Genomic DNA, 27,732 nt, shown 5'->3' on the forward strand with positions numbered 1-27,732 from the left:
CTCTCTAACTATTTTCCATGCTGACAATCCCCTGAGGGATTTAGATATCTAGGAGTAAAAATCTCACGCAATTTCAAAAAACTAATAATGCTAAATCTGTAAACCCTTTTATATTCCCTACATCAAAGGCCTGCAATAATGTCACAGTTTACCATTATTTATGTTTGGGAGAGACAGCCTGACAAAAAATCAATGCTCTTTCGCAAGTGTTGTATTTTCTGCAAGTCCCTCCTAGTACTTCTATCTATGTGGTTTAAAAAGAGAACTAAACAGATTATGCAGCAACTTTATATAGTATGGTAAAATACGAAGAATCATCTTATTCAGGCTCCAATGATGAAAACCAAAAGTAGATATTAGTCTCTCCAGTTGGAAAATCTGTAACTGGGAAGCTGTAATTCAATATGACCCTAAGCTAAAACCACTACAATCAGTGCAAAAGTTCCCATTGACTTCAATAGCTTTTAGATCAGACCCCTATGTTTAGAACTGGTTACATTTTATAGAAATTCAGAACAACAGCCCCATGTGACGAAGTGTCATATTACTCTCCTTTTACATTTTCCAGCTTGATGTGTGGTGAAGATATTTTATTCCCCTCAGGAAATCAGTCAACGTCCTATGTCAGGGACACACTTTGGGAATACTGCGGGAGCAGGAGAAGGAAGAATATCAATCAAATACCTTAGAGCAGTGCCAAAATATTCACTGACTTCCTAGATATGCAGAATATGCCAGAATACTGTTGAACATTGGAGACTTTTTCCAGAGCACAAGACTATTGAACTTTGAACAGCTCAGAATGAAATTTGATCTACCTTGTTAGGATTTCAATGTATAACTATAATTCGCCGTTTTCTAGACTAGATTACTGAGGGGAAAACTCCACAACTGGAGCAGAACTGATCTGAGGAAACATTGAGAAGGTGGTCTAACCAAACTGTGTTCTTTTCTTGCCTGTACAATTTTTCCCCCTCAAGACAGAACCGGGACTTGAGAACTTAAAATCCCTCTTTGGTATAATCATTAGCAGAAAGCACTCCTCTGGAGCCTCAGTTTACAACATTCACAAAGGGATGCAGAACTTTCAGCTACATAGACTTCTATTGTCTTTCAACTCTGACCAAAATTAATTCAGATCTATACCTAAGAGGCTCCAAATAGACCTTGTTGGAAACTGGGAAACATTTTCATGAAGATTTGTGAATTTTTCGCCCTTTTATTCTTTGGAATTAAATATTTTTTCACTCAGATTTAGCTTGGAATGTGATTATCAATCAACCTCGCTCAATACACTTCTTATGGAGATGCCATTACATCATCTGATTTTGGGCACTGGTCTACCATTTAATACATTCCAAGTTGGCAATTGATTTATTATTTAATCTTTTGTAATACATTCTGGAAAATGACCCACGGGACCAAATCTCTGACACAGAGTACTGAATATGATGTTGATGGCTGGCAATAATCTTATCCCAAATCTAATGAGTATAATCAACAAAATCCATCTTATGGATGTGGCAACATGAAATCTGAACTTATTTTAACTTAAAAACAAAACAATTAATAGTAATGAATAAAGGTTATACACATTCTGGATGTATATATAAAGTATCCTCGGACTTAATTGTCAACAGAATACTACTGTAGACTCTGGACGTACAGGTACCACATTTATACTGAAGAAAATCAATCTGTTGCCCAAAATATTATTGGTAGAGCTTGTTGAGAAAACATAAGTATATTTCTTGAAAAATTTCAAATTAAATTTCATTTCTTTCCATTTCATTAAATTTTTCCATTTTTTAAAATTAAAGAATCATTTTGGTGAAAAAAAACAACACTTTAAAAAGCAAAGAATTTTTCCTGCAAAAAGGGGAAAAATTAAAAAGTGAGAGAAAGTGCTTTTTCTTGTTAAAACAAAACAAATTTAAAAAAATAATTTTTAATTTGCAAATTTTTCACTGGAACTTTTTCATAATTTTTTGGTAGAAATGTTTGAAAAGGCATTTTCTACAGAAAAAAGTTAAACTGAAAAGTTTTTCAACCAGCTCTAAATATTAGCATGTGGACTTTCATTTTTTAAATTAAAGTTGATTACATGGATATGAAGGAAGTTTATCATTTAGAGTTTATTTTATTTGTTTATTTAATTTGTAAAAATTAAAACATAAAATTAAGCATTTGGACTATAAGTCTTGCAGGACAGGGATAGTTTCTTTTCTATGCTGCACACAAAACCAGTGGTGAGCTGGAGCCGCCGGTTCGTGCTGGTTCGCGTGAACCGGTTGTAAAATTTTGAAGCAGTTTTAGAACCGGTTGTTAACCTGCTTCCTTGCAGGGGGCACTGAGGCTTTGATGGGCTCCGGCTGGGAAGTGATGTAATTCCTCCTCTGGCCGCCGGGGGTGCTGCGCTGCGGGAGCCACGTGTGCTACCGCCTGGCCCTGGGCACGAGCCCTGTTGTTGCTGCTGCTCCCCTGGCCCTGGGGCTCCCACTGCTGCCTAGAGGGTTTCCGGCTGCTCTGCTGGGCCTGGGCTGTGTCCCACTGCTGCCTAGTGGGTTCCCTGCTGCTCTCCCCGTGAGTACCCACCACCCTGCCCGCAGCCAGCCCCTGTCTCCAGCCATCCCCGTACCCCCTGCCCGCAACCAGCCCCTGCCGCACCCCCTGCCTGCAGCCAGCTCCTGCCGCACACACCCCCTGCCCTGCCTCGCCTCCAGCCACCCCCGCATGCCCTGCCTGCAGCCAGCCCCTGTCTCCAGCCACCCCCTGCCCTGTCTGCAGCCAGCCCCTGCTGCACCCCGGCACCTCCTGCCCGCACCAGCCCCTGTCTCCAGCCACCCCTGCACCCCCTGCCCGCAACCAGCCCCTGCCGCACGCACCCCCTGCCCTGCCCGCAGCCAGCCCCTGTCTCCAGCCACCCCCGCACCCCCTGCCTGCAGCCAGCCCCTATCTCCAGCCACCCCCTGCCTTGCCCACACCAGCCCGTCTCCAGCCACTCCCTGCCCTGCCCGCACCAGCCCGTCTCCAGCCACACCCCCTGCCCTGCCCGCAGCCAGCCCCTATCTCCAGCCACCCCCTGCCTTGCCCACACCCAGCCCCTATCTCCAGCCACCCCCTGCCTTGCCCACACCAGCCCATCTCCAGCCACTCCCTGCCCTGCCCGCACCAGCCCCTGCCACACGCCCTGCCTGCAGCCAGCCCGTCTCCAGCCACCCCTGCACCCCCTGTCCTGCCCGCAGCCAGCCTGTCTCCAGCCACCCCTACAACCCCTGCCTGCAGCCAGCCCCTGCCGCACCCCCTGCCCTGTATCCAGCCAACCCCTGCCACACGCACCCCCTGCCCTGCCCGCAGCCAGCCCGTTTCCAGCCACCCCCTGCCCTGCCTGCAGCCAGTCCCTGCCGCAGCCCCTGCCCTGTATCCAGCCAACCCCGGCCACATGCACCCCCTGCCCTGCCCGCAGCCAGCCCGTTTCCAGCCACCCCCGCACCCTCTGCCCTGCCCGCAGCCAGCCCCTGCCGCACCCCCTGCCCTGCCCGCAGCCAGCCCCTGCCACATGCCCTGCCCTGCCCGCAGCCAGCCCCTGCCACATGCCCTGCCCTGCCCGCAGCCAGCCCCTGCCACATGCCCTGCCCTGCCCGCAGCCAGCCCCTGCCACATGCCCTGCCCACAGCCAGCCCGTCTCCAGCCACCCCCGCACCCGCTGCCCGCAGCCAGCCTCTGCTGCACCCCCTGCCCTGCCCGCACCAGCCCCTGCCCTGCCCTCTGCCAGCCAGCCCTGCACTCCCCTGCCCTGCCTGCAGCTAGCCCCTACCTCCAGTCAGCCCCTGCCCTGTCTTCAGCCAGCCCCACACCCCCTTGCCTCCAGCCAACCCCGCACCCTCCTGTCTCCAGCCAGCTCCGCACCCCCTGCCCTGCCTGCAGCCAGCCCTGCACCCCCTGCCCCACGCCCCTGTCTGCAGGTGGCCCCATGTCCACTGATGCCCTTCAGTTCCCAAGGCAGTAACCCTGCACACCTGCCTCAATGAGGGGGGCAGGGAGCAGCTGGGACCCACATATGTGCACACCCTAGAGTGATCAGGCAGCAAGTGTGAAAAATCAGGATGGGGGTGGGGGGTAATAGGAGCCTATATAAGAAAAAGACCCAAAAATCAGGACTGTCCCTATAAAATCGGGACATCTGGTCACCCTAGCACACCCCCAGGGAGTGGCGGGGACCCACACATGTGAAACGGAGCTCATTTCTAGTTCAGGCCCATCTTTTTAAAAAAGAACTTTAGGCAGGGTTAACATACATCTGTATTTTCCCGGACAGGTCAGGCTTTTTGGTTCTTAAATCGCCGTCCGGGAGGAATTTTTAAATTTTAAAAATTCCTCCCGGGAAAATATGGACGTATGGTAACCCTGTTGGTACAAAAAAAAAATACGGACGTATGGTAACCCTGTTGGTACAAAAAATACATACTGGGGCACATCCCTTAAATCAGAACTTTTTATAGGGAACCAGTTGTTAAGATTTTGGCAGCTGATCACTGCAACCCAACATAATGGCTAATATCTGGCTCTTCCTTGAGTCTTCCATGAAGGAAGCCATGGGTCAGCAGACTGACAACAGCTTAAACAGAACTCTGCCTCTGAGGAGAGGTACCGAGGAATCTTATAGATGGAGTACATCTTTGAAAGTGGGGGAGGTGGGCCAACCTCTGACAGACCACTGATGAGAGAGAACCCCCAGGAGAAGTACTGTCCATTTATGAAAAAAATAAAAAGTAGGAAAGAATGTAAGGAAGTAAGAGTTACTTGCTAATTCTGCTTTTCTCCCTCCCTCCCCCACTCCCTATTAAACAACAACAAAGGCAGGAAAGCCAGAACTGCCACAAATTTTCATTCTTGTCACCATTTAAAATTTATATGAAAAAAGGGTTATGTTAACAGTGTGCTAATATTTATATTATGTAATATTTGGTATTCAAAGACGTGCTGGGAAATCTTTCTGTGCTCTTTGACTTTAGTATTTCAATAGGTATTTTGTTTTGCTGCATGATCATTTGGGAGACAAAGCTCAATTATGCTGTCTGTCATTTCTGCTTCCACCATGCTTTATATTCTCTTCATTGCCATATTCTCTCTCTGGAGCGTTCTCTTACAATAAATGACACAGCCATAAAAAAGTTCTAAAGAAACACCACCCCCCCATTAACTAATATAAAATTTTTGCAAGAAGTCATAGGACAATTTTTTTTAAACTGCAGAAGACTCGGCAACTAGGAGCAGGGCTGGCTCCAGGCACAGCAAAACAAGCAGGTGGTTGGGGCCGCACATTTCTAGGGGTGGCATTCCGGCGCCGGCCATGCCACCCCTAGAAATGTGTCCCCACCGCCCCGCTTCTCCCCCCTCCCTCCCAGGCTTGCCGCGCGCCAAACAGGTGTTTCACGCGGGGCAAGCCTGGCAGGGAGGGGGGAGAAGCCGAGCGGCGGCGTGCCCGGGGGAAGCGGCGGCGGTGGAGCAGAGGTGAGCTGTGGCGGGGAGCAGTTCCTCTACCCCTCCACCTCCGCTCCGCCTGCTCCCCTGAACGCGCCGCCGCTCCCCCACCTGAGCGGGAGGGGGGAGAAGTGGAGCGGCAGTGTGTTCAGGGGAGCAGGCGGAGCGGAGGTGAGCTAGGGCGGGGAGCTGCGGGGGAGGGAGCCGTAGGAAGCAATGGGGGGGAGGGGAGAATGCTGCACGCACAGGGGAGGAGGCGGGACCGGGGATTTGGGGAAGGGGCGGAGTTGGGGCGAAGCCAGGGGGCACGGAAAAAAAAAACCGGGAGTGGCCAAACATTTGTTTGCTTGGGGCGGCAAAAATCCTAGAGCCGGCCCTGCCGAGGAGAAATTCTTTGCAATTAAGGATAGTAGGCAGTCATACGTAAGTAAAAAATCATAGGGTTAGAAACAACTTGGTGTTCTGGTGTTACTAACAGCAACTTATTGATAACGCCTATATTATTGTAATACTCTTACGTTTCACCGTTTCTGGTTTTTACCTTTTGCACTTTGCTGAATTTGGCCTTATCACGCTGGGGATTAAAGTCAAAACCACAAGCAGAAAAAAAATTCCAACACTTTAGTATTTGTCCTTCCCAAAACTGTTGTTGTCCACTATCCTTTGAACAAGGAGAAGTTTATGAATGATCACACTTCATATTTCCTTGTAGTTTTGATAATGTTTTGATAAAAAATAGGAAACAGAATTCTGAAAGTAGTTCAGGACATACCAGATTTTAAATACAAACAAAGAAGGTGCTATGAATAGTTTAAACAATGATCCCAACTCCATTATCAAAAAGCTTTCATTTTGGATCCACGCCACTCTAAAATGGTGCTCCCAGCCACCTGCAATTGCCTCCCCACTTATCTATTCCATATGATCCACCTCCCTTCTGCCAATTCCCAGCCTCACACATTCTGCAGTGCCACAGATCCATTTTGCCTAAACATACCTGGTACATTTCAGCAGTATAACAGGCACATTCCACCTTTATAAAGAATTTGGCACATTCTGCAGCAAACAAGTTAAAAACAGTGGCAGTGATAGGACAATTCATGAAGAGTGTCCATAGTGGGAAGAGAGCACTTTAACTCTTTACATACCCAGGATACAGCACACTCACGATTTTCCCTTTTAATTGCCTGCCCATTGTTTATAGATGGACATGTAGGACTTATTACACCTGTGGTGTACTTTTGTGTACAGAGTAATGCAGGTGCTGCTACAGCACAGCACTCCACAAACATTGATCTGGGTAAGGAGCTCCTGTATCTCAGAAATCAAATGAGTACTATGTGACAGGGGTTGCCATAGTACTTATAGGCATGACATTTTTATAGAATAGTACAGAAAAAAGGCATGGAATTCCTTTGCCACGTATGGATGTGCATATTACAGATGTTTCACTACTTTTAAAAATTGAAAATGTATATTTCATTCACAGTCTCAAAAGAACATTCTTTCCATTACAACGTGTCCTTTTAACCACCAGACAGATTTATAAGAATACAATGAAAACAGTATACAGGTTTTTTTAAGTGAATCGAAGCCAGTCAGAAGACAAACTATTCTAAATCTATATGTTTACTAAATTAGGTAGATAAAACATTTTGATATATAGATTAATTATGTAGAAAGGCAATTGTTTGTATGACAGACAATAGAAAATGTAAGTGTAGAGTGTGCTTGGCACAGCTGCCTTTTTGGCTGTTATAAATTGTTTCTGAAGTGTGTCTCACTATTTTCATCCAACATTGTTCTTGCAGCAGAGATCATGTGTGCTCCTGCATGCGATTTCCCCTCTCTCCTGAGAGAGGAGAATGTGCCGCAGTGTACTTTTCTTGAGTTACACTGCAGTATGATCTGTTTTCTTATGCAGGCAGTATGATAGGTCTGTGTTTCATGCTGCAACAGCTCTCACTTGATAGCGGAGAGAGACGGAAATATGAAATAAGCAAAGACGACCGCACACTGGATCACAGCGATAAAACTTAGCTGTGTCTAAGGAAATAGATCAACACATTTGCACCATCCCGTCACTGAAAATTATGTTAATAATGCAGAGGTTTGCCAGCCATTAGGTATTTCTGTACTGTAGCTATGTCAGCAGGCTTCTCCTAATATACTGGAAAGCTAGATAATCCTTTCTGAGTGCGTTTTGGGACAGCAATTTAGTAATTTTCTAGGCCCACAACAACCAATAAACCAGCATCTTTGCTAGGCAGTTTTTAACGGTACGTTATATTATTTTTGCCTTGCTGATATCTAATCTAGGACAGCAGGTACTTGTGTACTGTTATTTTAGAAGGTGGGGGGTCTATTCTTGTACTGATGCACAAGGTAGCTAACTCCTATTAATACAAACAGAAGTTATGTTTGTAATTCCCTAGCTCATTTTAATAGACCTCCTAAAGCTGTATTTTTGCAATCTCAAATGAGTCTGGCAGCTTCTTACCATTGCAGTGTCAGCATTGCATGAGAGCACATGCTGAAGTAGAACCTAAGCCCATGAATTGCTGGTCCAGAGGCAAAAGTGCTAACAAAAAAGCTGCACTGACATATCAAGAGATATAGTCGTCACATTCCAGCATCATCTGAAATTACTTAACTGGAAAAACAAACTAGGAAAACTATAAATTATATAGAAATCTATAAAATATTTTCCATTATTATTTTTATCATTTATTTCATGTACTAATTCCTTAGTTGCCTAAATCTTAAAGAGCAGCCATAATATTGTAATGAATGGCCTTGAGTTTGTGCCCTCTATTGGATGGAATCAGAATTGCTGAACTATTTGTCATAGGCTCTACACTGGTATCAGCTACTGGAGATCCTCCTTTAGCACAAGCATACGGTGCCTGCTATAGGGCACAATGGTGTTACTAATAACCACAAATAAATGCAAGTGTATGCTAGCATGTTACAGTAGGAAATACACTGTAAAAAAGGGAACTATCATTCCAGTGTTGTCTTAAGAAAACAATGTAGTGTAGGTCATATACATTGAACAAAGAGTGCATCCAACACAGTAACCAAAAACTGTGCACAGTTTTGTTTGTTTGGAACCTGCAATCAATGCACTGCATAGCTGAGGTTTTTAGTTGCTTATAGTTGGAATGTATAGTTAAACATTTTTTATAATGGAATAAGTATCTATTCTTACTATGATACAGAATTTTAAAGCAAATTAAATGTGCGGGAAAAAACTGAAAGTCCTTTTAGGTATTGAGTATTTGAACAGTTGTTCTCTTAGTTAATTTGAGCTAATGAGTCAACAAGCAACAACAACAAAAAACATTTTGAAAATGTTAATCAAGTAACTTAAATCTTAGCTCTAATTATTTGAAACTCATTTCTCTGCAAGGTCAACAAATGATAAACCTCCAACCCATTATGTTAAAGAAGAGATAAAGAGTAGATGATTAAAAAAAAAACACTAAGATTGAATCTTCCCTTTCTCAGGGTATTGTGTTTCCGTCCATGTATTTAAACACCATGAGCTTCTGTGTCTTGCACAGTACTCAAGTACACTGTCAATAAAAACTACTGATGGTTTTCAGAGCAGCCTTAGGCTCCATGAAAGTTGTAAATGTTAAAATAATTATGCAAAGAACAAATATATTTTAACATTTGTTATTTTTATGGCAATTGAATGCTTTACTTTCATAATTATTTTTTTTTTGTTTTTCCTTAACAGTGAATCTAATGTTTTTGTGGAAGATGCTATGTAAGAACATGAGAACGGCCATACTGCATCAGACCAAAGGTCCATCTAGCCCAGTATCCTGTCTGCCGACAGTGGGCAATGCCAGGTGCCCCAGAGGGAATGAACAGAACAGGTAATCACCAAGTGATCCATCCCCTGTCGCCCATTCCCAGCTTCTGGCAAACAGAGGCTAGGGACACCATCCCTGTCCATCCTGACTAATAGCAATTGATGGACCTATTCTCCATGAACTGATCTAGTTCCTTTTTGAACCCTGTTATAGACATTTTCACAACATCCTCTGGCAAGGAGTTTCACAGGTTGACTGTGAGTTGTGTGAAAAAATACTGCCTTTTGTTTTAAACCTGCTACCTATTCATTTCATTTGGTGACCATTAGTTCTTGTGTTATGAGAAGGTGTAAATAACACTTCCTTATTTACTTTCTCCATACCAGTCATGATTTTTTAGACCTCTATGATATCCCCCCTTAGTCCTCTCTTTTCCAAGCTGAAAAGTCCAAGTCTTATTAATCTCTCCTAATATAGCAGCCATTCCATACCCCTAAAAATTTTTGTTGCCCTTTTCTGAACATTTTCCAAGTCCAATATATCTTTTTTGAGATAGGGCGACCATATCTGCACGCAGTATTCAAGATGTGGGCATATTATGGATTTATATGGAGGCAATATGATATTTTCTGTCTTATTATCTATCCCTTTCTTAACGGTTCCCAATATTCCGTTAGCTTTTTTGACTGCCACTGCACATTGAGCGGATGTTTTCAGAGAACTATCCACAATAACTCCCAAGATCTCTTTCTTGAGTGGTAACAGCCAATTTAGACACCATCATTTTATATGTATCATTGGGATTATGTTTTCCAATGTGCATTACTTTGCATTTATCAACATTGAATTTCATCTGCCATTTCGTTGCCTAGTCACCCACGTTTGTGAGATCCTTTTGTAGCTCTTTGCAGTCTGCCTGGGACTTAACTATCTTGAGTAGTTTTGTATCATCAGCAAATTTTCCCACCTCACTGTTTACCCATTTTTCCAGTTCATTTATGAATACGTTGAATAGGACTGGTCCCAGTACAGACATCTGGGGGACACCACTATTTACCGCTCTCCATTCTGAAAACTGACCATTTATATATAGATAGTGTTGGAGGCTGGAATCCTCTTTAAGTTCACAGAATGTGTCAAGCATGGGCATCAGCAGTACAAAAGTCCCCACACTGCACCAGTACCTCAGGCTTAATCTAGAGCAGTGGTCCCCAACCCTTCTGTGGGAATAGCACATTCATATTTCCAACAGTGGCGGGTGCCAAACACCCCGCTGCCGAAATGCTGGCATTTCGGTGGGCGGTTCTCAGGTGGCTGCGCTCGGCGGTGGCATTTTGGCGGCGTGGTGTCCTGCGGGCCCACACAACTGCCCTGGGGGCGCTATTGCACCCACAGGCACCACATTGGGGACCCCTGATCTAGAGGAACCTGTGAGGATAAAATGGTAATTAAAGTCACCATGCCCATTTAATTCTTGGACCACCTGCTACAACACCCTGAACAAGTGCCTCTTATTGTTGTGTTGCGATGCTGTTTACTAAAAATTGAACTGAGATCACTAATTCTTTCCCATAATTTAAAAAATAATCAGATGGTAACAAGTTTCTATCAATACTGACTTGAACCATAACGTAACTTGTGGTCTAAGGGTCAAAGACCCCTTTGCCCCATCACTAAAGCCATTCCCCTTTCATTTTAATAGCAACCCGTTTATTATTGTGTATTAATTTTACATAATAAACACAGATTGAACAAGTACATATGATAAAAATGTAATCTTTATTCTTTTGTCTGGTTAGTAATGTATTTATGGGAAAACATTTTCCGGCATGCAGTTCACCAATACACTACACATCAATATTTTTAGTAAAAGAAAGAGTCTATGTTTAACTCCACCTTGTGTAAGAAAGAAAAACATCCTGATGTGATGCATTATACAAGTTCACTACTTTGTTCTTGTGAAAAAAGATTGTGGATCCCATATTATATTTTGAACAGTTCTAGTGCATCATGAATCAACAAGAACAACAGACAATTGGAAAGATCAAGGATTCTATGAATAAGACTACCTTGAAACTTCAGATGCAAGCAGCGCTAGAAATTCAACAAATTTCTCCATTCTTTTTCCACATACAAAAACCAACGTACTCAGAGGCAAATGAACTCTGGTCCCCATTTTATTTAAAATTATTTCATATTAAAGTATGTTCAAGTATAATAATAAGCAGAAGCGTACAACTACCCATTCACTTCTTCAGATCTTAAATTTCTTAATGAAAAAAAAGTAGGAATAGAAATGAACAAAAAAGTGACTGACAACAACTTGAGGATAACTGTAGCTGCTTATAGGTACAAAATGCTGAAAAATAAAGTGATTTTTAAAAATAACATAGTTTTTTATAAAACTGTTTTCTAACCCCACATTTTCAACAAGTTAAGCAGTTTACATGTCCTGTATAGTCCAATTATACACCGCATGATATTGATTAATTTTTTAAAATTAAAATTAAAGAAAAATAATCTCTTAAATAGCAGCAAACTGTTGCTTACTGACATGAGGAATGACGTCTGGTTGAACAATTTGTTTCACTTTTCCACTGACACATGGCTTCCCATATTAGATTTCTGAACTTTGGAAGGCGTAAGATACAGCAACAAGGCGTAAGATACAGATAAACATGCATCAGTGACAACTTTCAAATTATTTATAATAGTACAGAATATATCATATTATCTGTTGAGAGTTTGCAAACTTGACTGATTAAGGTAGATATTTAATACAATAAATACTGTGGTCAGGTCATTATTTGCTTGCTCAAATATGTACCACTGTGTCAAACAACGATTTAAATATGAAAAGCCATTTGATTGACAATTACAATGTCAACCTTGCTGACAACAGATGACATTTAAAAAATACTGTAGGATAAAGCAGAATAACTACACCTATTTGGACATTTCACTGTTTAGGGAAGAATAATTTCATAGCAGAACACTTGACAAAAACACATGGGGACCAAATTCTTCCCTGATTTACACCTCCCCTGCCATGTCTCCCCTGTGCAATCCTAATAGGGTTGGCTTGTGGGCATGAGGTATAAATCAAGGCAGTATTTGTCCCAAGGGTTCTTAACGTTCCCATTGATCTGCACGTTACCCCCTTTATCTTAAATGGCTTTTACTCACATGAATAAGAGAAGTAGAGACAGAATGTAGCTCCAGACCTTAGAAGAAAATATGGAGTGCACTGTTGAAATGTAATAAGTTTACATTAAAAGGCAATAAAATCAACCAACCAAACCAGAAAAATGACTGTTCCATTTTTGGGTATTCTTTTTGACTTTATATTTATTATGATTTTTCTGGATGTTTTATTTCATGATAGCTAAAATACTTCAAAATTAAGAGCCAGCCTGAAACCTGAAAGTAGATAGAACTCTGCTGCTCTTTGTGATGTCATGTTTTTCCATGCATGAGCTATAAGTACAGCATGCCTTCATGCAAATCACTTCAATCTGAACACGAGAGAGAATCATTATCAGAGGATAATAACTCACCACATATAGACTTTAAAATGGTAGGTAAATAATTATTTTTTTAAGAAAATCAAAAACTAAATAACCAAAAAGAAAAAAGTGAAACTAATAAACGAATCAGCTCTCTGTGGCAATAACTACCCTCTTCCAAGGGCAGACTCCTCTACTGGTATTTATTGATGTCTTGTCTATATCCCCAATGGTCTTGTCATCTTTTTGTGATGGCACTGATCTGATTTAGATTTAAGGTCATGGGGCAGGGACCCTGCTTTTAAATTGGCTTGTTAAGAACCATGCACGCCTTATCAATGCCGTATAAATAGTATCTGACACTTGAATACTTGTGAAAGAGCACTTATCTCCTTTCCCCAACATAAAGGAACCACATAGAACAATCTGTGAATTAAAACAAATGACTGCACCAACAGAAATTTTAAAAGTAGGACAAATGTGGCTGTAGAAATGCACAGAATGGATATAATTACACCACTGAAGTATTTGTTGTTAACACACACGCATTTTAAGAATGATAGATTTGCACCCTTTAATGTTCTCTACAGTCTGAGTAGCAATGTTGTGACTCCTCTTCATCAGTACCAGCTGGTAATGGAAACAATCATCTCTTGGCAAGGCTGTTACCCTACAGAGTCACAGATTGATGATGAGGGGTCACTGTCTGTCTTGATATAGGCACTGACCTTAAGGTGTAGGGGTGTGTGTGTGTGTGTGTGTGTGTATATATATATCTGTAAAAGCTGTCAGTTTGGTGTAGACCTTCTACAGGAGCCCTATTGACATAAATGTCACTTTCTCAAGCTGTAAACAATTTGTCATGAATTGAATTCTTTGTTTCCTTTTACTTTTTACTTTCCCTGGTGTCCTTACTTTTGTCTTCTTTTTCTGAATTGTCTTTTTCATATTTGTCTTTGTTTGGCTTTGTTACACTATCGTAGGAAGGTGGAGAGGTTGTGGAGGGGGTCCTATCTGTTTTTTCTGCAGCTGAGTTTTCACTTAGCTTATCTTCTTTGATAGGCAGACCATGCTTTTCTTTGCAATACATAAATGAAACTTTTTTCACCGTTTGCCTTAAAAGGTAACGTCTGTAAGCTCGCTGAATAACAGTAGCGGACACTTCCTCTTGTTTTCTTTTTAATGTGGTTGTAATTGGTTCATAGGAGACTTTAGAAGGATTGGCCGCCATAAAACGATCTTCCATTTGTATTCTAAGTGCATCCATCTCATCACTTTCCCCCAAAACACGCTTTGTAAAAGCAAACAAGATGTCAAGGCAGTGAATTCTGTCACCACTTACCATGGGCAGATCCATTGCAATAAGCTGAAGAGTGTTTGGTTTTGCTATAAGAAGAGGAGGATCCAAAGAGGCTGCAAAATCAAACAGTTTACTGTATTCTATAAACTGGGTTGCATCTGGATCATACTTTTCCCAAACCTCATAGAACATCTCAAAGTCGTCCTCACTCAAGGGCTCGGCACTTTCTTCTGTAGCAACACTGAAGTTCTCCAAAATAACAGCAATATACATGTTTACTACAACTAGAAATGAGATGATAATATAACTGACAAAAAAGAAAATTCCAACTGAAGGGTTACCACAGTCTCCTTTAACAGAGCTTCCCGGGTGAGGTTTATTAGGATCACAGTCCGGTTCTCCACTGTTAAGAATTGGTGACAGCAAACCATCCCAACCACCAGACGTGGTAATTTGAAATAGGCAGATCATGCTGTTGCCAAAAGTTTCAAAGTTGAACATGTCATCAATCCCAGCTTCCCTCTTAACGTAGGCAAAGTTGGACATTCCAAATATAGCATAGATAAACATGACCAGGAAAAGCAGGAGACCAATGTTAAACAAAGCAGGAAGAGACATCATCAAAGCAAAAAGCAGAGTGCGAATCCCTTTTGCTCCCTTAATGAGACGCAGGATTCGACCTATTCTGGCGAGTCGGACAACTCTGAACAAGGTGGGGGACACAAAATACTCTTCAATCACCTTGTCTAGAAACATACCTGTAAAAAAACAAAACAAAAACAAAAAAGGATCGTCTGTTTTATAACAATTTAAATTTTCCATATCACAGAGCATAAATGAAGACGGGCCATATCTATCCTTAGTAGAGATTCTGAATAGGGAGAGAGTCATAATGTGCATTCTTACGTTTTGCATAATAGCATCTATTAAAAGGAATTGCACAGGTACCATATTTGTTTTGGCACTTTTTATGGTGGGTTATGAAAAACAAATGGATATTAAAATTAACCCTAAAGTACGAAGAAAGCCCATTTGCAGTTTCTGAGGTTGAGAATGGGAACGTACATATTACTATAAATGCTCTCATGTATGTTTCCTGTTTACTATGGAATCAAGGGAAATGAAAACTAAGTAACTATCTATCTGATCTTGTGAAACTTCCATTGTTAAAACAATTTTTTTTTTTACAAATGTTTGCCCTTCCATTCATTAGATTCCTTTTAAATATAATTATTTCTTACCTACTATGGAGAGAATGACAACCACAAAATCAAAAATGTTCCAGCCTATGGTGAAGTAGTAATAACGGAGTGAAATTAGTTTGAGGACACATTCTCCAGTGAAAAGGACAATAAAGACTATGTTAATCCAGTATAAAATATGTTTCATCTCATCATTCTGGTCATCAGTTTCTATCATCATTGTGACCATGTTAAGGCAGATAAGAATCATGATGCTGATATCAAATGCTTGTTTTGTTACAATATCAAACACCAAACCTTGGAATTTGTTCTGAAAAAAAGTGAAAGAGTAAGTCAGATATTATTAAATATCTCACACACACACACAGAGAGAGAAACTGATGAGATCTAGTTCAGAAAGAAAAGCCCTAATGCAGTTTATTTCTTTTTAAAGGAAGGCTTTGGGAATCAGTGAAACAAAAGATCTGAAAAAGTGTAGAAAATGAGTCTGCCAGTCTAAGTTTTCCTCCAGGAAATGGCTTGGTTTTATACTTTATACTGAGAGCTATCACCTGAAGCAATTCAAAGATTGTATTGTGACCACACAGAAATATGCATAAATTTCCATTTCCAACTATAACATCCAGAAATGTTTGACACAGCTTGCAATTGTGATTTGACCCCAAATTCAGATGAATGTAAAACAACATGCATTCTTACTGCTGGCCTAGGTATAGGTTTTTGTGGTTTCTTGGATCCCAGCTTTTTCATTGCATTGTAATATTTCTTCTGTTCTTCTGTCATGAAGATGTCTTGACCTCCAAGGTAAAGAAATGAAATAACTGGTTACAACCATGTCATTAGAGATATTATTTTACTGTTATTCAAATATATACAAACACAGAATTTACTATACAGGTATTCATTCTTTCAAAAGACAAAATTCAGGGATCAAAATAGATTACATAGAACTGAATTCTTTAAGAGTATATGAAGACTTGCTAGAAAAATGCGCAAAAATGAGGCTGTTTAATGTTCGGGAGACGGGGTAGAAAAACTGAGCTTTTACCTAGCAGCACTCATTAAAAGAGCAGACAATTTAGAGATATTTGGCATCAATAAAAATTAAGTCTATAAATATATAGAAAAATAATGCATTACAAGATATTACTGATACTCAGGAGATACAGCTGTATTAGTGATTTCAATATTTGTAAGTTAATTCGCCATCAACAAGAAATGAGTTCTGAAGCTAAAAAAGAAAAAATAATAATTAATAGGTCTTCAATTACAATAGATTAGGAAGATCCATATTCTGAATATTTGTATATTTAATACAAATTTTCCATAAATGTTAGTTTACTATATACAAGTAAATTGTGCTGGACCTTTTCAATCCCAGCTATGTGTCAAATTCACTCCTAGGCTATAGAAGTCCACTTGGATTTCCCATAATCCTCTGACTTTATTTTAAAAACTCTTTATCAAATTTCCATGGCTTGCTTCTTCCTACAAAACCATTACCAGCGGGGCATTCCACCATGAACCTCTCGTCTCTTGTAGCACTGAGCAACAATTTTAGGATTTGGTATCTCTGGGTTGGTAATTTTGCAGCTGACAAAGGCTTCACTCTTGCCTTATACGGTTTGCTTTCTCATGTTTACTCTTTCTAGTGCTGTGTGGCCTCTTCCTATCTCTCATTCCTTTTCTTACAAGGGCTCCCTGCATTTCCCCACAGCTGTGGTATGGCAACTCCATACTAAAGCAAAAAAGGAAACCATATGCAACTTTCTGAGCTCCAGTTTGTAGTTGGAAGAAGTGCTACTGATAATATTCAGATACCAGTGTAGATTGAAATTCTTCAAAAATAAAAGACAATTATCTCTTTATTTGATACAAAATAAAAGGGAAGTGTTTTAGTTGGTTTTTTCTCTGCTCTTTTTTACCTCTTTGTTGTATAATGGTAAGAGGGTTTTAATCAAATGATTGAAATGTGGGTTCAGGACTACTCAATGGATTTACCTTTACCTCTGGTTCAGTTGTTTACCCACACTAAAGTTTTGAAAGAGAAACTAGTCTAATATATTTTTATGGATTTTATTAAAAGAATAAGCAAACAAATGCAAAGCTAAACAAAAGTCACTGATTCACTTCTAGTTTATCTTAATTAACAATAACACAATGCAATAAAAAAAATAAAGGCTACAACTGAATTTCAACCTAAGGATAAATGGATTCATTTATCTGGCTCGCCAATTACTACAATAAGAGTGGGTCTACACCACACAGTTAGGGAGATAAAACTGCATCGCTTAGAGCTGTGAAAAATGTCATGCTGTGTGCAATGTAATTAAGCTTACTGTGTAGACAATGTTAGGCTGATGGAAGAATTCTTCTGTTGACCTAGCTATCGCCTCTCGGAGAGCTGGATTTACTACCGCGATGGAAGAAACCACTTTTGTTGCTATAGTGTATATAGTAGAGTGCAGCATTTCTATTATAGACATGCCCTCAGTAATTAAATCAGCTTGTAAGGTTAACACAAGGAAGAATTAGTTTAATACTTCAAAGGAATGTTAAGAGGGAAAACTGTTCCCTTAATTTAATCGGTTGGGCCAAGAATCTGCAAAAGCAGAAGCTAACTCTTCTCTTGGCTTTAGAAAAGTAGAACTCTTACGTCTGGTCTACAATACGTGGTTGTTTCGGAATTAGCCGATTTACTTCGAAATAAAACTGATTCCGTCCACACGACCAAATCAGTTTTTTCGATTTAAAGGTCTCTTTAATCCGATTTCTGTACTCCACCTCAGCAAGTGGAGTAGCGCTAAAATCGAGATCGCAGTTCCGGGTTACAGGTACTGTGGACGCAATTCGACGATATTGGCCTCCGGGAGCTATCCCAGAATGCTCCCTTGTGACCGCTCTGGACAACACTCTGAACTCCAATGCACAAGCCAGGTAGGCAGCAAAAGCCCCGGGAACTTTTGAATTTCCTGTTCGGTCACCACCATCACAGGCGACCACGCAGTCCCGGATTCGCAGACGAGCTCCAGCATGGTCCTAACGGGAGGTACTGGATCTCATTGCATGTTGGGGAGACGAATCTGTTATGGTAGAACTACGTTCCAAAAAAAGAAACACAAATACGTATGCTAAAGTCTCCAGGGCCATGACAGAAAGAGGCTACTCCAGGGGCACAGAGCTGTGTTGTACAAAAATCAAGGAGCTCAGGCAAGTGTACCAAAAAGCCAGGGAGCCGAATGGGTGCTCTGGGTCACAGCCCCATACATGCTGCTTCTACCGTGAGCTGCATGCAATTATGGAGGGTGACGCCACCACTACCCCACCACTGTCTGTGGACACCTGCAAGGGGGGAGTAGCACGGAGCGAGGAGGATGAGTTTTTGGAGGACGAAGAGGACGATGACGACAGTGCACAGGCGGCAAGTGGAGAATCTGTTTTCCCCCCTAGCCAGGAACTATTCTTAACGCTGGAGCCAATAGCCTCCCCACACTCCCAAGGCATGCTCCCGGACCATGACCTGGAGAAGGCACTTCTGGTGAATGAGAGCTTGATCGGAGCCATGCGGTGGGGGGAGGAGAGAAACTCAGCTGCGCTGGGCTGTTCGCATTTAGCTTAAAGGGCTCATCCCTGCTCAGAGCCTCATCAGAGCCACGCGGTGGGTGTATGTGTGGGGGAGGGTGTTGTGTGAAGCGATCATCCCAGAGAGCCCACAGGCCCTCCTTTTATATGGCAAACTCACCAGGCATTGCTTACTATGGGAAAGGGGGCCCAGCAGTTTGAAAGCATTGAAATGAATGTGGAAGAAGCAGAACCCCGCGTGCCCCTAAGACTTACCATGGCTGCCTGCAAGCTGAATTCTGTTGCCTGGCCGCGTGTGGTGGCTTACTCACACCAAAGTGGCAGACACTTCAGTATAAGAGGCAAAATGAGACCTTGTACAGAAAGAACATGTGCTGTGTACTAGGACTTGCCTGTTTCACTGAGAAAGAGTGCCCCCTTTGTTCCCTAAAATGTATCTTTTAAAATATTACCCTCCCTTTTTCTCCTCCCGCACCAGGTGCAGATGTTTCAATGCAGGCCCTATCGACTCTGTCCCAGAGGCTGGTCCAGATTAGAAGGTGGAAAAACCGAACTTGGGACGACATGTTTGCCGAGCTCATGCAGTCTTCCCACACTGATAGGGCACAGTTGAATGCGTGGAGGCAAACAATTGCGGAGTCGCGTAAAGCGTTACATGAATATGAAGAGAGGAGGGACGTGTGTGATGAGAGCAGGCAGGATGCTATGGTCAAGCTCATGGGGGAGCAAACTGACATGCTCCACTGTATGGTGGATCCAATGTGGGAAAGGCAGCAAGACTACAAACTGCCGCTGCAGCCTCTGTATAACCGCCCTCTCTCCTCCCCAAGTCCCATAGCCTCCTCACTCAGACGCCCGAGAACATGGGGCGGGGAGGCTACGGGGACCCACACAGTCAACCCCAGAGGATTGCACAAGCAGCAGAAAGCTGCCATATCCAAAATTTTGATTTGGTTTCTGGACTTGTCCTTCCCTCCTCTTCCACCCTCCAACCCAATACCCCCCTTCATCCCAGGTCTAGCTTCTGATTTCTCTCAATGTTTTGTGCAACACATAATAAAGAACGGTTTTTAAACAATTGTGGCTTTATTTCCTTTCTTATATATAGGGGGCAGGTAACTTGAAGAGAAAGAAACACAACTGTCACACCATACCCTGGCCAGTCATGAAACTGGCTTTCAAAGCTTGTCTGATGTGCAGCGTGCCCTGCTGCGCTCTTCTAATCGCCCTGTTGTCTGGCTGTGTGAAACTGGCCACCAGGCGAGTTGCCTCAACTTCCCACCACGCCATAAATGTCTCCCCTTTACTCTCACAGATATTGTGGAGCACGCAACAAGCAGCAATTATAATTGGAATATTGGTTGTGCTGAGATCTAACCGAGTCAGTAAACTGTGCCGGCGAGCTTTCAAACATCCAAACGCACATTCTACCACCATTCTGCACTTGCTCAGCCTATAGTTGAACTGCTCCTTACTACTGTCCAGGGTGCCTGTGTACGGCTTCATGAGCCGTGGCATTAAGGGGTAGGCTGGGTCCCCAAGGATAACTATAGGCATTTCAACATCCCCAACAGTAATTTTCTGGTCTGGGAAGTAAGTTCCTTCCTGCAGCTGTTCAAACAGACCAGACCATCCCACATTGATGTTGGTGAAACGTCCCTTGCAGCACCACTGAAAAGTATCCCTTGCGGTTTATGTACTGACCACCCCGGTGTTCCGGGGCCAATATAGGGATATGCGTTCCGTCTATCGCCCTGCCGCAGTTAGGGAACCCCAGCTCATTAAAGCCATCCACAACGGTCTGCACATTTCCCAAAGTCACTACCCTTGATAGCAGCTGTTCAATGATTGCGTTGGCTACTTGCAGCACAGCAGCCCCCACAGTAGATTTGCCCACTCCAAACTGATTCCCGACTGACGGGTAGCTGTCGGGCGTTGCAAGCTTCCACAGGGCTATGGCCACTCGCTTCTCAACTTGAGGGCTGCTCTCATTTTGGTGTCTTTGCGCTTCAGGGCAGGGAAAAGCAAGTCACAAAGTTCCATGAAAGTGGCCCTACGCATACGAAAATTTCTCAGCCACTGGGAATCACCCATACCTGTAACACTGTGCGGTCCCACCAGTCTATGCTTGTTTGCTGGGCCCAGAATTGGCGTTCCATGGCATGAACCTGCACCACCATGATCTCCCAATCACCACATGCCGTACTTCTAGGAACATCTGGGTCCATGTCCTCATCACTATCGTAATCGTGCTGTTGTCGCTTCCTTGCCCGGTTTTGCTGGTACTGCACATACTGCTGGATAATGCGCGAGGTATTTACAATGATCAAAACTGCAGAGGAGATCTGATCGGGCTCCATGGCTATGGTGCCTGCACGGGTAATCCTGGAAAAAGGGCACGAAACGTAGGAGAGCAGAGTGGCCGTGAAAGAGGTGCTGTTCGGTTCACGGTAGCCAAAAAAAGGCGGTAAATGTTTGTCTTCTGTAGCTTTCACGGAGGCGGGAGCCCAGGACAGACAACATGGAGAAGCTTGGAAGTGCGGTAATAGCGGGAGAGCAGAGTTGGCAGCAGAAGCTGTGCTGCTCAGTTCACGGTAGCCATAAAAAGGCAGTAAATGGTTGTCTTCTGTAGACTTCATGGAGATGGGAGCTCAGGACAGAGAACATGGAGAAGCTCGGAAGCGCGGCAGTAGCCGGAGAGCAGAGTTGGCGGCAGAAGCTGTCCTGCTTGGTTCACGATGGTCGAGCAGATTTGGCAGTGGAAGCGTTCGATGAGGAAGAGAAAGAGTAGATAGTAGAGTTTACATAGGAAGATGAGAGGAAAGGAGAGGTGGATTCATAGTAGCAGGAGAGCAGCGGTGCACCGTCTGCTGAAAGCAGTATGGCATCTGCATGCCAAAAAGGCGCGAAACGATTGTCTGCCTTAGTTTTCACGAAGGGAAGAGCGACTGACTAGACACACCCAGAAACACCCGCGAGAATGTTTTTGCTCCATCATGCACTGGGAGCTGAACCCAGAATTCCAATGGGCCGCGGGGACTGTGGGAACTGTGGGATAGCTACCCACAGTGCACCACTCTGACATTCGATGCTAGCCTTGGTACTGTGGATGCACTCCGCCGAATTCACGTGCTTTAGTGGGGACACAGAAGACCATGTATAAAATAGCTTTCAAAAATTCAAATACAATAATTTTGAAATAATTTCATACTGTAGACATACGCTTAGAATGATTTCTTTGCAACTTGACACTTTGGCACAAGCTGCCAATGCCTCCAGCACCTGCACACTAACCCAACAACTGAAATGAGACCGAAATATTACAACCCAAAGGAGACTACACACACAGAGACTAGGAGGGACTGAGGTGCACCAGTGCCTGAGGCCCCACAGTGGCAGGGAAATGATTAAATCAGATATGTCCAGATAATCCTGGCAAGTGACCTGCACCCACAGGCTACAGAGGAAGGCAAAATCCCCCAACATCACTGCCAATCTGACCTGACCCCACATATGGTGATCCATTAGCCCCTGTGCATGTGAGCAAGAAACAGCCAGCCAATGTTCAAAAAGAGAAAATGTTCAAAGCCCTGACCCACCCCCCAATGTTCCCATCCCCAGCCATGGCCATTCCTGATGCTTCAGAGGAAGGAGATGAAAATCCCTTCCAGAGTACATTGGGGAAGAGGGGAAATCCCTTCCTGATCCCTGTTGGTGGTTGGCTGAAACCCTGAAACATGAGCTTTATGAACATAAGACAAACAGGAAGTGAGCCCCAGAGCTGCTCAGCCCTGCCCCCTATCAACACAAACCTCCCCATCATACAATTGCACTCAGATATTTGTCCAGCTCTCTCTTACAATGAATTAACTTGCTCCCACAAGGTACAGGGATGCTGTTCCAGAACCTCAGCTCTCTGATGGTTATAAACCTTCTCCTAATTCCAGCCCGACTTTGTACCTGGTCAGTTTAGATCAATGTGTTTTTGTGCCAATTTTGTCTTGTAGCTTAAATAGCTCTTTACCATCCTCCGTATTTACCTCTCTGATGTATTTACAGAGAGAAATCTTATCCCCTCTCAGCCTTCTTTTTGCTAGGCTAAACAAGCCAAGTCCTTTCAGTTTCACAAGATATGCCTACCAATCCCCGATCATCCTACTAACTCTTCTCTGCACCTATTCTAGTTTAAATTAATTCTTCTTGAAAATGGGTGACCAGAATTGTACACAGTATTGCAAATGAGGTCTTACCAGTACCTTGTACAATGGCATTGATATTTCTTTCTATTGAAAATGATTCACCTAATGCATCCTAAGATCACATTTGCCTTTTTCACAGCAGCATCACATTGGTGGCTCATAGACACCCTGTGATTGATCCACACACTAAGGTCTCTCTCTTCCTCTGTCACTACAAACTGAAGAGCCCCTAGCTTGCAGCAGAATTTTTTTTTATTATTAGACCCCAACCACATGACCTTTCACTTTGTATTATTCAATTTAATCACATTTTATCACTCCAGTATTCAAGGTCACCCAGATCTTTCTGTCTAATGTTCTGATTCTCCTCTGTATAGACGATGCCGACCAGCTTTGTATCAACAGCAAATTTCATTAGCACACTCCTGCTTTTAGTGTCAAGATCAGGAATAAAAATATTGAATAAATTGGTCCCAAGACCAATCCTTGGAGAACTCTTCAAAGGCTAATTAGGGGTTCCAACATATTGACCATGGTTCAACGTGGACCAATCATTTGGTTTTTCATTCTGAGGTTGCAGCAGAAGATTCCAGTCTGAAGAGAATGTTTTCTTGCAAAATCCATTAGTGACAACAAGCAGATGTCCCTTTATTTAGAGGACATTGAGGGTACGTCTACACGGCAATTAAAAACTTGTGGCTGGCCTGTGCCAGCTGACTTAGGCTCACAGAACTCAGGCTGAAGGGCTGTTTAATTGCAGAGTTGACTTCCGGCTTGGGCTGGCCCACATGCTCTAAGACCCTGTAAGGTGGGAGGGTCCCAGAGCTTGGGCTGCAGCCTGAGTCTGGAAGTCTACACTGCAATTAAACAGCCCCACAGCCCAAGCTCCTGAACCCAAGTAGCTGGCATGGGCTAGCCGTGGGTTTCTAACTGCAACATAGAACTTACCATGAGAGACCCATGTGAGAAGGAGCTGGTAACAGACGTCTAATGATATAAGGCCCATTCTCACTTTGCTAAATATGATTAACTGTTCATCAGCAATTACTCTTTCATACATTTCCACTCACTCCTTATGACAATTAGTAAGAACAATTTTGGGTGGTGGTGGTGGGGTCACCAGAGTAAGTACATGGTCTGCTCTAGTGCCCTGTCACCTAGTGTCAAAATCTGCTTTAACATTTCTTATCAATATTAAACTTCATTTAATAATTGATCAGATAAAGTTATTCACGCTCAGATTCAAATATGGCCCATGTTCCCTATAACTGTTATGAGAGAGTTCAGATGATGATTTTTGTCCCTTATAAAAACTGGCCACTAGATGCTTAAATCATTTATTTTATATTCAGTTCTTTCTGATGTAGTGATGAAATGCTAGAATACTTATCTTCTTTTTTTGTTGGTTGAAGTTATCTATGATGACACCAATGAAAAGGTTCAAAGTGAAGAATGACCCGAAGATGATAAAGATGACAAAGTAAAGATACATATACAGGCTTTCTTCATACTTGGGCTGCTGCTCTATCTACAAAATAAGGAGAAATAGCAAAACGTCAGCACTAATAATAAGAGACCAATTGTCTGAAGAGGACGTTTCTAATGCCTCCTAAAATTCTGCAATTTGTGTGTTTCAGTGGACACCAGGTACACAAAGCAGGTAAATGCATACGTGAGAGTTGGTACATTAAAATGCAAGTTGTCTGTGCACACTTCCAAGTCATTTTTGAAAACTGGATGCAGAGTGTTTTATTTCATTAAGAAAAAAGCAAGAAAGCCATGAAATTTGGCTATTCTGGAGCAGTACGTAAGCATTCTTTGTTAGCCTTTGTTAATCTATTTTTATTTAGTTAGTAAAACGTAATGTAAATAACTACTGTAAGAAAGCAAGTTGCTCCATCTGAAATGCACACTTAATTACTTTATAAATGTAATTTGTATACAACACTTGCCATGTTTTAAGCTTTCATGTTCACTGCCATTCAAATTAGATATTAAAGAAGTGTTATGTCCACCTTAGAGTCTACCCACTCTAAACAAATAAACTTAGAATATGTACTGTACTTACGTTTATGGAATCAACAGCTGCATACATTATATCCATCCATCCTTTAAATGTAGCCTATGAAAAGGCAATGTGTTAAAATTCTGTGTCAAGCTTCAGATCAAAGAAAATGTGAAACATTTTATAATCATTTTCTTATGAAAGAAAGACCACTTCCCACACCATGTATTTGCATATTCATAGAATAAAAGAGTACTTAAAGTATAGCAGTGAGAATTTTTTTGCCACAAATTTTTGGGGGCAAAAAAATAAAACAAAAATGCAGATATGGCAATACTGAAACATTTCACAAATTCATGTCAGTTTTGCCAAATTGTTTCAGTTAAAGAAAATTTTTTAAAAACATCAAAATGTTATATTTTGACATTTTCTAAATGAAATGTTTCAATTTTTCCATCTGAAACAACTTTTCATTTTTAAATCTCCTTTAATTTTATTTCACACAAAAATGTTTTTAAAATCTCAAAATCAAAATGAAATGTTTTGTTCAACACAAAGTGAATTTTTCTTCAAATTTTTGGTTTGACCCCACTTTACTTTTTTTAAAAGAAATTCAGACTTGCCAATGAACCAACAAATCACTTACTTGCACAGCTCTACTTTAAAGTTAGTATCTTGGAAAGAGATGAGTAAAATAATTTACAACAAATAATTTACCAATTAATTCAGTTGCTTTTTTTTTATTTAATCACAGAATACCCCTGAATAAATTTTGATTTTCCGGGATGTCTTCATTATTTAAATCATTATAGTAACTCTTCAAAAGTCCATAGATGGGCTGAATTCTGGTCAACATCTGAGCTAATCAGTCATATAGCTAACTCACATGGTAATGTTTCTGTTTCCATTTTCTGACTGTTACAAGCATGAAAAGGCTTTCACAGACCACTGTGGCTTTGAATTTCTCAGGGAGAGGATTGGAACAGCTTACAAAGAAAAAAGCAGAAAATAAGCAGGCTTGGGAAATATTATGTATTTAAAACTTTTCATTTTGGGGGCATTTAGGCTTTGCTCTATCCATTGTTCCTAGGTGAAAAAAATCTAACATTTATTGGCAGAGGACAGACAAATTTTAATTTAATTTTCTCTTATCACATTCATACAAAGAAATTCTTAATCGGAAAAGCTGTAGTTAGATTCCTGTAATGGCTTCTCCTGCCTTGGCTCTGGAAACAAATTTATCACTCTGTAGTTGTGCAGACATTGTCCTCTTATCCTGGATAAAATAATTGAACTGCATTTACTGATGTCTGTAATTTTCTGTCTGGCACACAAAAGTTTTGTATGTGTATGTGCCTCACGATGGGCATTGTGAGATTCCTTTAATAGCCACTCTGCCAGGGTTCAGGACAGCAGTGTTGGGAATGACAGGTTGGTCCTTTTGGTGTGTTAATGTTGCAGCAGCATCCGATAACTAACTTCCCTTTTCTGGTCATCAGCATTCACGGTAAATAAGGCAAATAGTTATACAAACAGTGAAGGGGAAAAATCCCTAAACCCATGGTTTAGGCACCATGTAAATGCAAGGGAATCATCCTAACATGGGCGCACAGTATGATGTCACCATAGAGAAATGTTGTTTTTTGGGAGGGCAAAAAAACTAGCAAAAACAGTCAGTCAGGGAGTTTTACAGATGATCTGATGTAAGTTGTTGCCCAGTCACAGAATGGTGCACAGGTTGACAGTATATCTGAAAAAGGAGAGTTGGATTTATATAGAGGTAATACATTTCATGGTGGTTCTTCTGAAATAAAAATGATGTTCCTCCAGGATTGGAGGAAAGGGAACATAAGGGTCATCCTGTGGTGTGTCATAGGATAAAATGTACTAATGGGCAGGAAAGAGAGATTGCCATAGTATGATGTTAACATTTTACTTCCATAGTGTCCAAAAAGAAAATATTCAAGAGATGGAATATGGGGCTCAGTGAGAAATGCACTAGGATGGAATAGGTAGGCCACAGGGACCAGAAGAGATTATGGAGACTCCCAGGGTATTGCTGTCTCTGCTACTCCATATAGGCAACCAGAAATATAAGTGCAGCATCTGATAAACAACAAAGGAAGAAACCATGGTTGTGGAACTATTTTTCTACTGACGTCAGCTGTCCAACTAGTGCAACATTTTTGTGTCATGCAAATAACACAAAGCACAATTGCTGCAATATATATGCTAATCAGAAAAGCCACAGTGCCCAGCAACATAGTTCAGATGGAGGGAAGCCTTCCTAATAACCATGCAGTAGGTAAGGACAAGTGCCTCCACTTAAGAAGCAGCAGAGTAGCCACAGTGCCAGAAAGAACAGCTCAACCTCAGCAGGGACAGTGTCTTCACATGAGGAATTACCTCAGAACACTGGACTAGATGGACCATTGTTCTATCTCTGACAGCAGCTAGCGCTACATGCTTCAAGGGAAGGTATGAGAAACTGATGAACAATTATGGAATAACCTAGGTCAAATTTCTTTCTAATCCCATCAGCTAGTGGTTGTCTTGTGCTCTGAACAACCAGGTTTATATCGGTTATATTCTGGAACCCATTTATCCATATATATTTAATCCTTTTAATC

At 42.0% G+C, this 27,732-nt stretch overlaps 1 protein-coding gene and 1 long non-coding RNA gene across 7 annotated transcripts in view; one reads left to right on the forward strand and one right to left on the reverse strand.

The window, feature by feature from the left end:
* LOC119567388 overlaps positions 1-27,732 on the forward strand; it is a 165,501-nt gene that overhangs the window by 41,522 nt on the left and 96,247 nt on the right. For both annotated transcript variants that reach the window (XR_005227396.2, XR_005227397.2), the window contains exons 2-3: positions 9,230-9,371; positions 24,510-24,757. This is a non-coding gene — a long non-coding RNA (uncharacterized LOC119567388). The remainder of the gene's footprint in view (positions 1-9,229; positions 9,372-24,509; positions 24,758-27,732) is intronic.
* LOC102936940 (sodium channel protein type 2 subunit alpha) overlaps positions 1-27,732 on the reverse strand; it is a 229,300-nt gene that overhangs the window by 20,378 nt on the left and 181,190 nt on the right. For 4 of the 5 annotated variants that reach the window (XM_043525373.1, XM_043525372.1, XM_043525374.1 and 1 more), the window contains 5 exons: positions 25,166-25,219; positions 24,488-24,625; positions 16,016-16,120; positions 15,356-15,626; positions 11,078-14,872 (listed from right to left, as the gene is read on the reverse strand). In XM_043525373.1, the coding sequence (XP_043381308.1) occupies positions 13,701-14,872; positions 15,356-15,626; positions 16,016-16,120; positions 24,488-24,625; positions 25,166-25,219 (1,740 nt within the window). In that variant the 3' untranslated portion in view covers positions 11,078-13,700. Of the gene's footprint in view, positions 1-11,077; positions 14,873-15,355; positions 15,627-16,015; positions 16,121-24,487; positions 24,626-25,165; positions 25,220-27,732 lie in introns of those variants that run through there. The other variant, XM_043525375.1, reaches the window with a different exon arrangement.

This window comes from Chelonia mydas, chromosome 11 (genome assembly GCF_015237465.2).
Source record: "Chelonia mydas isolate rCheMyd1 chromosome 11, rCheMyd1.pri.v2, whole genome shotgun sequence".
Classification (NCBI taxonomy): Eukaryota; Metazoa; Chordata; order Testudines; family Cheloniidae; genus Chelonia; species Chelonia mydas.